Here is a 16,083-nt window from a genome sequence, read left to right as displayed (position 1 = left end):
CAGGGGGAGATGATGCTAACAAACAAGAAAAACATTATTCAAGTCGTTTGCACCAATGGAAAGAGGAAAAAGTGTTTTGCAAATACAAAGAGGCAAAACTTCAATGTACCCACCGGCTAACTGAAAACATTAGACCTAAAATTCTGCTTTATAATGTATGTATATATTCTGAGACTACACAAATTCTATCTTTGTAATTCAATATTTATGTTTCTGTTTCTTCAGGGTATCCAGTAAAGACAGAGGAGCTAATTACCTGCATTTCCCTACTGTTGGCCCCCAGTCAACATTTCCTGTGCACAGAGTAGGAAAAACTCCCTTGGATTTCTCAGTGTACTCCATCTGCATAGCATCAGCCTCCCCTACAAGGGATGTCATGCCTGCACCCAGACCCAAAAAATGATCCTGTACTCCCTTCACACACACACCCCACCTGTCTCGGCAGGGCTCTGCTGATCTGTGTGAGGTGTTTAAACTGTATTTTGAGAATTAAAACAAACTGGCTGTGCTTTGCTCCAGGCAAGCACCCTCCACACCAAAATGCAACACATGTAATCACCTGCACTGCACTGGGAGGAGAGGAGGAAGAGGGAGAATAAACTTGACTTACCAGCTCATAATTCTGTCTCAAGTACTCAAGTCGCCATGGAGATCATCACGCACATGCGATCTGCAGACAGATATGATGCATGGCTACAGAAATGGCAGAGCCTATTCACAGAGCCCAGCAGAGCAGAGTGAGATGTTGGGGACCATTTTCTGTTCTCTCTGCTACTGCACATCCTACTAGTTTAAAACAGTCTGTATGAGCATGCCTGGCAGATTTAATTCCAGAGTTTACAGTTCAGGAAGATGCTAATTAGGATACTCTAAGAGAGAATACAGGAAACCCTTCCCCCCCCCCCCCCCCCAAAAAAAAAAAAATATCATATGGAAGCTGATTTTTATTGACTATATTAGCAAATGGAAGAGCCTCAGGTCTACCTATGGAACACGTCAAAATCTGGCTGTGCAAAACTTCCCAGGAGTGTATCATTGCCTGCTTGAGAAGTCCCTGGGTGTGGTGGCAGCACAGCCCAATCCAGCAGCCAGTCCCTGCTGCGCTCAACCCAGGAAACACCAGTAAGGGACCAGGCAGCCCACAAAGGCTTTGGTTGCTGAAAATTGGGCACTAAATAAAACCTTCTGGACTCGGAAGAAGTTTGACATCACTGGAAATAAAGATGAAGAATGACTAACAAGTTTTGTTTCCTTTCTCTCTGTCAGAGACATGTTTCTTTGGAGCAGAGGATCTAACCTGGAAAGCAGACACAAAGCCTAAGCAAAGAAGAATAGAGGGAGATGGCTCTGGATAATTATAGTAAACCTAACTTTGAAAGTGACAGATGAAAACTCAGGTGAGAGAGCACTTATTTACCTTTAAAAATGAATAAAGACATACTTTACCTCCCAGAAAACCAACCAACCAAAAAAAAAAAATCCCCATAATTCTGTCAATACATAAAGCAAGCGTAGTACATTAAGAAAGATTACTAAAATAGACAAAACACACTAAATATATATATACTGAAAGAAGACATTTCAAACATTTTAAAAACATCTTTGAGAAGTCCAAGCAGCGCACTTGCTGGCCCAGAGGAGCACACGGAGGCCAATGCAGCCTGGCTGGGCTGCACTCCACCTGTGACAGTGGAGCAGTCCCAGCCATCCCCACCACGGTGGCGGGCCCTGGGACAGGACAGCCTGACTATACTGGGAGCTGCTGTGGCCGTGGCACGGGCACCCAGGCAAGAGCCACTGCAGTGGCACGACAGGTCCACCCTCTGCAGGAGCCAGGTTTCATTATCCTGCCACTCATGAGATCAACATTTACTGAAGCAGTTCTGCCCCAAAGAACTAATTTTCTGACATTATTTACAAAATTGCAGTAAACAGGTAATAGAAAGATATAAAACTTAGCTTGAAGTACGCTTTATGTTTTTCCATTTCTTTCACAAATTTCCACGTCTTATACAATGTCCCCTCTTACCCTATTCTTATTGTTTTACACTGAAGCAGTCATTTTAATAGATGATATAAACAGATTTCTACAGGATTTTTAAACAATAGTCTTGCATTGGCATACGTCCTTACAAGTAAAACTATGTATTTAGCAATTTCTTGAATCTGAATTTTTGGCTTTGTTAATATTTTTTTTTAAAATATATACCCACATATTGGTCCAAGTCTGCTCCAGCTGTGATCAAAAGCCTCACTAAGGACTTCAGGAACAGAAGAATTAATCATATTTATCCAGGCACAAATGCAGCCATACTTTGGTGCTATTTAGAAATGCACAGGAAAAAAGTACTCAGGAAATGAGGACAAACACTTAAAGCATTGTGTACAGCTATTTCTAGTCAAGCCTTAAGGACTTCAGGAAGCAGAGCAGAGGGAAGCACCCAAAGGGGAATTCTGTCGAGACACTGAGCTCGCTGCCTCTGCCCCTTGCAGAAGGCTCCAGGGAATCGTTGCCTACATTTACTCTATGATTAGGAGTGGGAGCACTAAAATAGAGTATACTTCCTTCCTCTGTATGAAAGTGTTGGACATCTGTAAAATATTGAGAAGTTTTTAAACAAACATAAAAAAGAAACCAAGAGCATGTACATGTATTCCCTCTACCTGCAAAATATACTTGTTCCATTCCACGCTGTAAAGCTTATAAAATTTGATGGACAAATCCTCAGAAGGCTCAAGTTAGCATGGATCCATTAAAATCAATAAGACTATTCAGATCAGGGCAAACAGTGCTTGGCTGGAGGTGCTGACACATCTAGAACCTTCCTTTTTTCCTTTAAGAAAAGTTACATTGCATCTTTTCTATAACCACCACTTCTCCAGAAGCACAAGGATCCATCCCCACTAAACTGTGTAATAACTACTAACTGCAGTGGTGTTTGTACATCAAACTACTGCAGCCTGTAGGAAACCTATCCATGGACTAAGACATCCTTGTCCCGGACAGCACAGAGACAAAACACAGATTTTCCTGTAGGAAGCATATAGTAATAGTCAGGCAGGTGGGGTAGATCAATAGAGCAAAGGTGCCATATGGCTCAGCATAGGTGCTGCTTTTCTGGAGCCCAATCACCCTTCTGTTTTCTGCAGGCACCACTGCTCAAGTATGGCAATGGTTTCACAACAAACACATTCACTAGTGGTCAGAAGCATCAGGAGAAAAAACATAAGACAGCAACAAAATTCAAAGTATTAGGAAAAGCTGTTTGATTTCTTGTCATGCTCCCTGCTGTTTGGAAAACTGCCCTATAAACCTGATGCAAGATATTTGCCCTTGTACTCAGCAGGGAAAACACAACACTGCCCTTTCCCCACTTGCATCACTATCAGCATCCCCAGGTAAGCAGGAATTGCCTCTCTCCCCTTGTCCCCACAGTCTAAAGAAGTGCAGGCAAGAGATCTCAGCATCTCCCCACCTGCCCTTACCAAGGTCCAAGCAGCCAGGGATGTGCTGTGCTGCCCAGCGGGCAGGTTGAGGAGAGCACACAGGAATCATGGCACGCACCCAAAACCTCACCAAGCAATGCCTGAGCTTCCCTGCTGCTAAGGAGGGTGACAGTTAATGCCCATTTCCATTTTAAATTTCCTTTCCTCAAAAATAGCAATTGTCATCAGCATGAAAATGTGTTGCTATTATCAACACATATTATTTTTGTAGGAAATTAAACAACCTTCTTCCCTTTCCTACACTTGCCTTTAGCACAGGGTGAAATGCTGAGTGTATCAGGCTGTGACCCTCTGCAATAGGAAGCTCCAGGTTACATATTTATACCCAGTATTGCTTTCTGCGCTGCAAGAAAAATAAAAAATCAATTCCTTAAATCAGCTACCAGCTCGCATGGATCTCACCTTGAACTTTGGTTTGCCAGGCGTCTTGCTTCAGCTTGTGTCTACAGTAACTCCTCCCCTCCGAAGGCGCCTGCAATCATGTTGGAATACTGCAGGCAGCCCCGGCAGCACTGACCAGCACACGTACCGCACAGTGCTGCGGAACAGGCGGCTCTCGCTTGTCTGCCGATGGTAGGTTTACCATAGCTATTCCACAAGGTGACTGCTGTGCATGAATTAATAGAAAAATACAACCTTAAAAAAATAACAACTGTTCAGCAATCTGCTCTTTATTTTGCATTTAACTGAACCGGGAGAAAGGAGATCGAAATGGTAATCTTTAAATGATTGTGGAAGAAAAGATCAAGAAAGAAACATTTCAATCACTTGTGCTTAGAAATGCTACATGGGTACTGAATAGGTTACAGAAATTGTAATGCTGCCCCCAGCAAGTACTGATATGGGTCAGAGCCTAAATACAGATGTTGGCAAAACACAGCAAACTGGAAATCCGTAAACCAGTTTATATATTCCGTTTTGACACAGCAGATAGGGGGGGTGGGGGTTGCCTGGCTGTTTTGGGGAGGAGGTGTTTAAGTTTCGGTTCTGTCTGTTTGTGGGCTTTTTTTGGGTAGGGTGAGGCTGTTGGTTTGGGGCTTTTTTGGTTTGGGTTGTTGTTTTTTTTTTTTTTTATCATCTGTAAAATCTTGTTCTCATGAACAATCAGCACATTGAGGGGCTGTGGGCCCTGATGGTGAGCACTGCCTCATGCACATTCTGGCTTCCTACGAGTTCTGAAACAACTGCATGAAATAATTAGTCCAAAATACTGAATTCAACCCCAGACCCAAATATTTCAATGCAGGATAAAAGCAGAGGAAGCATGACCATGAAGAGATTATTTAAGCAGACCAATGTGATTTAAGCAAAAATAGGCTGGAAAGGAACAGTGTGCCAGACCTGAATGCATCTTGCACTAAACCATGTACCAAACCTTCTCTTTGGTCATAAAGGAGGTTTGAAAGTGGTCTTTCACCTCTGAGTGAATTTGCCCTAATTAATGAGCACTCTGGGCAAATTTTTTGCAAGTGTATCCTGAAGCTATCCTGCTCCAGGTAAATATCATTTAATATTCATTAGGTTTGAGGGTCAGAGAGAATAGCTTTATAGCTCTTGGCAAGAGTGCTCTGGAGGTACATATAAAGTTCACTGCTTTAACTGTCTATTGGAAAAAAAAAATTACGCCTCTTTTCTCCTTACCTCAGTAAACAGTACCTGTGGTTAATCTATTTTGAGAAGCTGAAGTTAATTTCACCTGATTTTATTTTGGCTTGAAACTATTTGTCAAGATTAATTGAAATTCACAAACCATCTCAACATCTTTTTGCTTACTAAACAGAGAGTTGGGAATAAGGGAACTGCATCTTACCCTTTCTCACATGTAACAAAACCCTCTGAACACTATTCAGGCTGAAAGTAAACAGTAGGCATTCTTCCTGGGAAGTCAGAAGCTTTCACAAGACTAACAAACTGCAGTTGCTCAGCAGCCTCTAACAATTAGATCTAGTGCTTGTCTCTAATTCAGTTTTACCCATTTAACCCAGTGATTAAAATGAGATGAAGTACCAAGCAATATACGCTGGTATATTAATAAAGATTATTTCTATCTTCTAGTACTTAGAATGACAGAAGTTTTGGACACAAATGCAATTAACACTCTTGGTGGTGATGCAGGACTTCTTTGTTAGCCTTAAAAATTAAGTAAAATTAGGACAACTGTGCTTTGCTGTAGAAGAAAAATTAGTGCTTCTGTCATACTTAGCTCTCCTTTTCCCTTTCTCTACACTATGAAACACATAAATTGAGAGAAAGTGTACAGGAAAGTCAGTATCAGAAAACACTGAGTGTATTTTAGGTGCTTTCCCTTCTGTAAAAATGACTTAAATTGAAATCAACATTTGCATCAACCGCCACATCTACAGTCTGATCTCTTGCACTGGGTAAGTCTGGACAGCCCTAACTATGTCTGTGTTAGCCAGCCACACAGCGCAACAGCAGCAGACCTGTGGACACTCCCTGACACAGTCACTGAGGCACCCACAGAGATTCCCTTTGAGAACTCTATACGAACCAAACCACTAACATGGACATACCCAGCTGACCACGGTATTTGCTGTCAGATGATATCTTCCGTCCATGAAGGACGTTTCATTCAGGTGCAATACATCCTTGGCAGTCATTGTGATGTCTGACAGATGGTTGAATTTTGCCAGTTCCATCTCTGGAAAACATAAGCCAGCATTGCTAAGTTACTCTAGTAGGCTACTGGAGCGACTCTTTACAAGTTAACTCCTGGCCACACAGATCCAGGGACCCAGAGGTGAACAGTTTTGTGCTCATTTAGAGCACAATCAGGTGAACAGCCCTGATAGCCCCATGGGGGCTGCAGCTATTCCAGGATTATCAGCTGATCGCCTCCACATCTTCAGAAAGTCACCATTCAATATTCTAATTCTAAATTCAAACTAAATAAAACATTTTTTTTCACTTTTTGAGGAAGAAAAATAAGATAAATGGATAAGACAACCACAAGATTTAATGACATAATGGTAACTCTATTAGGACACCGAAATTAATTTCAGTTTCCCTGAGGTATCTTATTTTAATTAACAAATCCATGATCCTGCTCTATTAATTAGCATACTGAAAGAATAATAAGTTTCAGATGAGCTTAATTCTAATAAAGCTTTTCATCCCCTAAAAAAATAATAAAAGGAGTTAAGGATCTCAATCCAATTTGTTTTCTACATTTAGTAGCAACATTCAGAAATTCTATCCAATAGTACAGCACAACTATTAGTCTTTTAATTTGAAAATGTTTTGGCTTTGTACTTATTGCGTTTCAGACATTCTACCTATCAAAGGGATGGCAGTTGCCCAAGACAAGTAATTCATGGAGGGTAGCAGGTAATTTTATTTTTCATATTATTTCCTACTATTAAAACTGATGACAAATAGGAATAACACATGAGGTTTTTTCAAGTCCTTATCTGCTGATGTTCCAACAAACCCACACAACAGCAGTTACCCATTAGCATCCCAGCTGGGTCAAATAAAATTCTAGGAATATATCTGGGATGCTAAGCTGCACAGCAGGTGCTGTGTGCCTTGTTTTACCTGGATTGTTCAGTGGTCACTGAGTTGCTACTGTACTTTGGGTCAAATCATACATTTTTATAGATGTGTTAATTCATTAGTCTCCTCAAAGCAGATCTGGAAAACTGATTCTTTTTTCCCAAGTTTGTTTTATTTTGCTCTCTTCTTGTATCACAGTTCACTTAACTGGTGAAAAATCACAGCAAGTTTTTCTATTTGTTTTTTATTCCCAAAGCAGTAAATTGTACTTTAGGTTCCTGCAAAGCACTTTGCACATTCCCTGTTACATGAAGTAAAAGGAGAGAAGAAAATATCAGCAAACCGCAAAATGTTTAGGTTAGTAAAGAAAGCAAAGGAGAAAACTTCTGTATGAATTAAAATGTATTAATGTTCATCATTTCAGAACTTCTTGTCCTGTAAAGACAGCCTGCTTTTTTCACCTGGCACCATCTATAAAACAAACAACAGCAAAAGAGGACACTAGGAAGTTAACATGCACAACTTTTCTAATTAGTATATCATGGCAGCGTTTTACTTATATATTTCACACTAAGTTGAATATTTTCAATGTTTTACTGAAGAACAGAAGTCAAATCCGTTATTATGTAACAAGAAAAAAACAGCATCAATAGAGTATGGAGAAAGAGTTGAGCAATTTAAAAATACAGGTTATAATGGAAAACACATGTGAACTTCACTAATGCTGCTGCCAGCTCTGTCACTGCACAGTCCCTCTTGCTTCCAGCAGTTACAGAGGGAGGAATGGCAGGAACTGCTCTATGCCCATATCAAGGTGCTCTGACAGTTAAAGCTGGTCCTGCTGTCTCCCCATCTCGGCTCCCTTGGGTTTGACCTGGACTGTTGTAGATTCCATGAGATCCCTAAGTGACAACCTGGTGCTACATTGCTCTGAGGGATGCAGGAAAATGACAGACATTCTCTCTAAAGATACTAAGAGCATGGAGAGTTCATTAGCACAGACAACAACTTTTTGCAAGACTTGGCTATAAAGACCTTGGCTATATTTGCTTTATTTCTATTTTCAACTCCTTTCCATGTCCATGTGGTCCACTGAGGAAGCCTAATTAGCAGGTCCCTCTCATATCTGTGTTTTTTCCTCGGCCACCTAATAGCAAACATTCCCTGTGTTTATTTTCAACTCTGTGTCCCAGGCACGTTAAAGGAAGAGGAAGTTTCTTAGCAAAATTATTAACACACTATCACCTTACTGTCTGTTTCTACAGGCTTTAAAATGTGTTTGGTAGTTTTCTCAGAAGAAACACAATGGTTAATAGAAACAAGATTTCTCCCAAGAAAACAGGGCAGTCCTTTCAGACATTCATTGCTCTAATAATTTAGCTTCTCAGAATAACCTTGATTGTGGAAGACTGAGACCACAGAGACAGCGAACATCCCGAATTCTTGTTTTATGTTTTTGAATGAGGGTTCCAACATCTCAGGATTGAGATTTTTTGCTGTAGTAGGGATTAGCACAGATGGAACTGTTCATTTTCTAAAAAAAATTAAAAAAATATAAATAAATTTTAAAAAATCCTTAATGGAAGTCATAAATTAATGCTTAATAATAGAGTGAAGAGTATCTTAATTATCCTGCACTTGCCAGCTCTCATACTTACTGCATATCAAAAAGTACAGAACTCCAGGTTCCAGATTTGTTCAAAGGAGTGGGAACCTGAAAGAAGATTCCCCCTCTGCTAAACACAAACAGCATTTTCATGTGGTAATTATACTAATTTACTCTAATACTTACAGTTTAAATACAGTAGAAAGACAGAGGAAAAGTTAGTATACCAAAATCAGAAAATTTAACGAATTATAGCATCAAGAAATGAGAATAATCAAATATTGGATGAGATTCTGCTCTCATTTACTCCAGCATAATAGTCTATTCTGGTGACTGGTAGGTATGTGAATGTGGCCTCTTCTGTATTTTTTTTTTTTAATACAGAGAATTATACATTTTATAGACTCCAACATTTGGTTAATGGTTACTAAATCTGGCATTTACAGAGACATTAGGAAAGATGGTATTTATTTGCAATTTTATTTCCCTCATAGTGAAACGTGGAATCCATACAGCTATACAATGAAGATGATTAGAATTGCGAGAAATGAAGGCCTCCTGGGAAAAAAAAATATCAATAGCATAGTTTAACTACATGAACCATAATTGCATTATTAGCTCTGCTGTGCACTACCACAGGAAAGCTAATGACATGATTCTGAAGAAGCTTTATAGATTACGGAAAACTATATAACCTCTTGCGCTCTCATTGACAACACAACTCATTTGAGATCCCTGCCATTATGGGAAAAAAAACTGCCTCATTTTTCACAAGCCTTGTGAATATGTCTTTCCATGGATTTAAAATATTAACTGTATATATGCCCGTAGACCAGTAGCTAGGATAACAAATAACTATTTGTTTAACCTTAGCTGTGGCAATTTTAGCAGTGAATTGTATTTTTGGTCTCAGTCCAACAGATAAACGTCTGTTGCAGAAGGAGCAAGAAGAAGAGGTGCTCCCCACCCCAGGCATGCACTGGCTGTATCTGAAAGGTAGCAAGAGGATTACTATCATCAGCTGTCAGTGAAATGAAATGTCTGGGTTTTTTCAGAATTCTAAGTGTACTTACTGCTAAATCAATCTGCCTACAGTTTACTAGCAGGATTCCAGCTTATAAGCAGAAGACCAAAATAATTTTCATTACATTCTGCCAACATGCAATAGTTATTCCCAGTGAGTCTTTGTCCCTGTATTTTCCCCTCCCACCCAGTCCCCAGGTTGCAAAGACATAAATATATGAAAACCTTGACTTTCTCAATAGTTACTGAAATAGAAGAAATGCATAATCAAGATTATTAAGCCTCGAAACACAAAACAATCAAAGACAATCCTAAAATGCTGGGCCTAGGAGACACTCATCTCCTCTATCACATTACACATAGCCAGCTTGCTTGAATAGCCAAAAAAACACATTTGTTCTTTGGCTCCTTGGTGACCTGCAGCAACCAATATACGTTTTCTCTTCCTTTACGTGCGCACTCATTGGCACCGGTGAGCTTGCCCTGGCTGCTGCCAGTTCACCACCATCCAAGCAACTGCTTTTTTCACCAGGAAGGTTTAAAAGTAAATTGGTGGGCTCCATGGGAACTGAAAGGGAACTGACTCCGGGGTGTTTCCCGTCATGTTTCAAAGGTGGGCATAATTCACTTCATCCATTTTAGGTCTTGGACCACTTCACCGCACTGCACTGAGGAACCCATAGTACTGCCTGCGTAGGTTCAGAGCCGGGCAGCCCAGGTTGTCAGCACCTCCAGATCACAGCACCCGGAAAGTGAGCAGGCTTGATCCCTCTCCTGGGTACGGCAGCGCTGCCCTCAGCCGCACCATCCCATAAAGGAACTGAGAGCACCAAGGGGAAGAGTTGCCTTTAAACTGGATGTGAGGAAGCGGGATAAAAAACTGAACTGGAAAGAGCACTAACTAACCTGCAAAATGTCTTATCGTTATTTATGCATTATCTTCTGTATAACTTACCACTGAGGCAACTTGCCACTCTGCAAACCTATTAACTTTATGCTCGCTTCTGCCTGCTGAAGCACTCGCTGACTTGCTAAACAAGGTTCTATACAATACGGGAATTCCTAAACGGACGTAAAATTGTGATAGACACAAAGTATGGTGGGTGGAAGTCTTATTCGCAGAGGTTATTGGAAAACAATGTTGTATGAACGTCTGGAGCTATTTTAAGTGGGTCCCGAGGAAACGAGCACGTTTCCAGGTTTATAGTTTCTACTGTCAAATTCTGCTGGGTTTACTGATGCGCGGGAAGACGTTGCCATCAAGCGGCCATTTGCCCAACTGCAGGGCACCCTCGGGGGCAGGCTGCTTGCCCTGCCCTGCCTTGCCTCGCCTGGTGGCTTCCTGCAGTAAACTGGCTGGTATGTAAATGTATTAACTCTGCTGCGACTAGTTATGCAATGACATTACTCAGCAACACTTTTGATCCCAATTACTTTGAATCCCCCAAAAGAAGGAGGAGATTTAGACCATCGAAATTAACAGCACCTGACCTCTTTATTAAGCAAATCCAGCCAGATATTTTTCCTCTGCAGCTGAGGTATATAGCATGTCATTCTAATTCTACTAAAAGGAAGTATGTAGGGAAGCATTCTTCTTAATGCTATTGTACATGCTGCCTTACAAACCATAGGGGGCATTATGTTACCATGGTTTGTTCTTCTAATTTATCAATTTAGAATGATGCTCTGCTATTGTTGAATTCATCAAGCTCTCTAAAGCCCTGTATTTACACCAACTCAAGTAATAAATGCAGAAAAGTATGGTCTACATATTCTGCTGTTTTAAAAGTCTTTTCCAGGATATCCAAAGCATGGGACGTGCACCCTTTCTCATTATCTGCAGCTTAATTTAGATCCATATACATAACCTGAAATGTGCAGATTAATCCATAAAGTGCCAAAAATCTGTTGTTGAGTGAATGTATAAAAAAAAGCAAGGGACTAACCTTTGGGAAGAGATAAGAAAGGCAACATAACTTTAAAGTCCTGGGCTCTGCCCAGCATGAAGGTATTCCCTAGCTGTTGACTTGAGAAGAAATGCAAATGCAGGGGTGATGGGGAGAGAGCAGGATGGCCCTGGTCCGACACCTGTGCCTTTGCATGGCACGTCAGACACATGCAGGAGAACCTGTAATCTTCCATATCTGGCCAAATTCCTTTGGCCTTGTCACCAAGTCTCAGGCAGACTCCTGGTCCCCTGTGACGTGGCATGTAAACACCCACCATGCAGCCAACAAAAGCCCCGGAGGCTGATAGTAGGGTTTTACCCAGGATGCCACCACTCAGGAACCTTGGGGCAGAGTCACACCTTTATTTCTACAACAGCAGTGATTTAAAACATCACTATCCCTGCTCACTTCTCATATGGCTACACAACAGCCAAGGTGAGCCCAGACCTGTAAAGTGCTGGTTTCCATAAGCCTTTCTGAGCCTGCACTCCAGTTTACCGGTGCAGCTCACAAAGCCGGGTGCCGGGTGGCTGCCGAGGGAGGGTTCACGTGCTAATCGTTACAGCTGCTTCCAAAGCGCAATTTAATAATCTTTGCATGCTTTCTGCAGAAAGAAGGTTGGAGGATCTTGTAAACAGCAGAATAAAAAGCAATTTCAAAATTGGCTCACTATTCTTGTTTACGGGAGTTATCTTCAAGGCAGCAAGAAGGAAGCCTTTCAAACATAAAATTCACTGAGACCTAGCCCAAATTTAGGTAAAAAAGTAGGTACTAATTAGCAATCTTGGTGTTGAATCTGAACTTATTTTAAACTTTAGTCTAAAAGAAAAAGGTTAATTGAAGAACAGATCCTCATCTTCTGTAACTGACTTTCCTTAGAAAGTCTGTGTCTCCTATTAAGAAATACAGAAAAAAACTCAAATGGGCAGATTCTGTAGATTGCTTTAACAATAGTTAGACCGCTTCAGAATGAATGCCAACCTCCTACGGATGAGATCTGATATCCTGTATGGCATCAAGAGTTCTCTACAATTTCTTGTTCAAATAAGGACTTGCAGAAACAAAATACAGGAGAAACGGACAAATTCAAAAGTACCAGATTGTAAAATGGCAACTGAGGCTTGGGTTCTGCAAGGGGGTGGGGAATGAAATATCAGCCTTTAAAATCTTTAGGAAATATCTTCAGGAAAATTCAAGCTTTTAGTATTCATAAACTCACTGCTAATTACAGACTGGCAGCCTCAGTAGAGGAAAAAGGAGAATATAATGAGAAAAGTAGAAATATTTTGTGGTAAAATATGCTTTTCTACATAACTTCAAGGAAGAAACTAACCATTTGCTACTAAGATGGTTCCTCAGCTGAGACCCGCACACTATTTTTAATTTTGAAAAAGTTGGCTTTGCTTCATGCCATCCAGTTTCTCTCCCGTTCCTTTTAGTACAAAGGCCCCTCAAATGCAGAAAGGATGCACTGATACTTTTTGGTCTGTCTTTCACATCACGTTTCAGTCACCAAAAGCTTCCAGGAAGCTTCTGCTGAAGCAAATAAAACCAGCTGTGTCTTTCTAACAGGCAGCACTGCCTGGTATCTCTAATAAAGGTAAGGTGTGACTGCTTACTGACAGTAATCCCCATGGTTTTTGCTATCTCACAATACAAAAAACTAATACCGCACTGAAAAAGCAGCAGAAGACAACCTCTGGTATAGGAAGAATGCCAGCTCCAGGAACGTCAAGAAAGTGCTGGTTGTATCGCACAGAGATGTAAGTGATTGAACAAGGAGAGAGTTCAGTGCTCTTGACACCTACAAAAACATTATCAAGAGAAAGAAAGGGAGATGGAGCCATCTAATTGTATAATATTAGAAGAATACTTGCATAATTACAGAGCTACAGTGACAGCTGCTTACAATGTCCGCTATCATGCGCTGCAGGTGGTAATTTATCCATAGGTTTCCCATTCATCTGAATGGAAAATGGCAGGGGGTGGCCTCTTGGCATCCCGCGTAATGGCAGACACTTTAAGCAACTATTGTGCACTTGGTCCCCCATCTTAATTTTGGGGAAAAGACACGGACTAGCCTATAGCTAAGCGCCAATTTCAGGGCTGTATTATTTATTGTCAGAGATGTCATGGGACAAATAGAAGATGATCAGGGAACTCAGGTAAAGTTCCTGGGACTGTTTATTACAGACCCGATTTCTGGAAATTTCCCCTAAGATGTATTCTCTACTGAGTATGTTACAGTAGATGGTAAAGGAGAGCAGTGCCATTTAAAATTCAGGACTCTAAAATACCAGCGAGCGTGAAAACAACTGTTGGTAGTTTGAAATAATAATATATATCTACAAAAAACCTTCTTTGTTATTTTATTTATACCTCAATTATGTTACTTCTAAAAACAGTGTTTGGAAAGAAGGGCATATCTCAGTGCATATCCTTTCACCTCCTCCATGCATACGAGTATACAAAATTCACCTCAGGGTCAGAAATCAAATGGTTATTATGGCTTCAGAAAGAACATCACACACGCAGTGCTCTGTGGTGTCTCACAATACAGCCTCTTCATCTCTTCAGCTACCATCCACTCTTTGCTAATAAGCAGTGAGCTCAAAACAGAGCAAAGGTTTAATCCTACACTTTTGAGCACGATGATGCACCCTCCTCACTCGCTTACAGCCTTCTCCTAGTGCTATGCACACACCGTATACTTACATACACGTAAAAAAAAAGTGGTATTTGCTTTATTTTTATTTCCATTTAGGAGTACATGTTTTCATGTTTTCCGTGACACGTTTTAATCACTTGTTGAGCAATGCTGTCACAGGTTTACTGCATTGGTTGTACCATATTGGTGAGCTGCTGGCGCTTCCAGCTATAACAAAAGCCAGTTGCAGCCATGCCTATTATTCTTGATGCCGTCAGGAAAAGCTGCCAGACTCACTTTGTCACTTTTGCAGCTGGGTGGCATTTATGAGATGTTTCATGTTCTCACAGCACTCGCATCACAGAAAAGCACAAAACTATAATTTTAATTGGAGTAATCATAGGTATCATTCTTGCCACTGTATATTACATTAAGTTAATGAACTTTGGGAGATACACTTGAACACATCACCGCGATCAACCCAATTCATTACAAACCGTATGCCTCATTTAGATGGGTTCCTAGTTTATTTTACTGGGGATGGGGAACATGCATCCTTTGCAATCAGCTCAACTTTTTTCTTCCACATGTAAATTATTATTTCCGAGAGACAGGCTGAAATTATAGAGGAAACAAGCGTAAAAAGAGTATATACATACTCTAAACTGGTGCTGTATTCAAGACTGGACTGCTAAATATAAAGGAAGCATAAACCAAGGTTTTGAAAAACTGTACTTTTTTTTCCTTTTTCTTATTTATCCTTTTACCTACATATTTGTCATCGGGAGAGTGAGGCAGCTTTTCCTAAGACCCACCAGTACTCCTCTCTAGAGCTCTGCATTCCAGCAGACCGCATGCAGGAGGGATCCCACCTTGCAGTTTTTGGTTCTTGTTTCCCTGCTCTCCTTCCCCTTAAAGCTCAACTTCATTTAAAAAGAAAATAATCACAGCTGGTTTAGAGTTAAAATCAGCTTGAAGGAAAAAGGAGCATCTCAAAAAGATAAAAAAAACCTACAGAAAAATCACTCTTACCTACAGCTTTGTCTGAACAATCCTTTCCAATAGTTGACTAAGGGACTCTTACATTTATACTTCTTTCCCATTTTACTTGCTCTGCCATATATATGACATGTATTTTTGAACCAGAATACACCTGTGAATTTTTACACAACACATCTGAGAGAACCATTGCTAGAACTTAGAACTCCTTAAGGCTATTTCAGAGGCAGAAGCAATGCTCTGTCTCTGTCTGCTGCTTTTCCTTGGAGTTGTCAACGAGGCCACCTCAAAACTCTTCTGCTCTATCATATCTCATGGTTCTTTACTTCACATATTTGTCCTTTTTTTATGAAGCCATAAAGTAGCAAATATTTTGCAGCTTTCATAATTTCTATAAATGCTTATTAAATCTGGGCATTCAGAAAATACAACTCATTTATAGCTCACAGCTCCAAGGGGGAATTTTTTTAGCAGAGCAATTCCAGGGAAGTTTACATATAAGAAAACCTCAGTTAATTTCAAAGCCTCTTTCAGAGAGCGTGACTCAAGTCGGTTGTGTCACAGAATTAGCAAGCAGCTTAGCCATCATGCCCATGCACTGCTGCTTGTTAAGTTTGTCTGTGAAGATGAGTAGAACATACAGGTCATGATGATGACATGCATCTGCTAACTAGCTCACATATTAACTAAAGCTGACAACTGTAAATCATCCAATGAAGTATTTTTGTTCCCAAAACCAAGGACATTTTTTCTAGTTTTGTTAGCTCTTCCACAAATGGTAAAGAAGTTATTCACCTTTTTTTTTTCCCCTAAAAACACAAACAGAAAGGTGTTTG

General features: G+C 40.5%; 1 protein-coding gene across 1 annotated transcript; it reads left to right on the top strand.

Annotated features, from left to right (window-relative positions):
* Nucleotides 1-892: 892 nt before the first annotated feature.
* On the top strand, nt 893-10,409 carry LOC308072910 (uncharacterized protein). Its single transcript, XM_080410491.1, has 3 exons — nt 893-4,080; nt 9,543-9,625; nt 10,295-10,409. The coding sequence occupies exons 1-3, from the start codon at nt 3,899-3,901 to the stop codon at nt 10,333-10,335; spliced, it is 306 nt and encodes a 101-aa protein (XP_080266617.1). The 5' UTR covers nt 893-3,898; the 3' UTR covers nt 10,336-10,409.
* Nucleotides 10,410-16,083: the final 5,674 nt, after the last annotated feature.

This window comes from Falco punctatus, assembly GCF_963210335.1.
Source record: "Falco punctatus genome assembly, chromosome: 13".
In the NCBI taxonomy this organism is placed as follows: domain Eukaryota; kingdom Metazoa; phylum Chordata; class Aves; order Falconiformes; family Falconidae; genus Falco; species Falco punctatus.
Note: the sequence above shows the minus strand (reverse complement) of the source record. Positions and strands in the feature narration are given on the sequence as shown.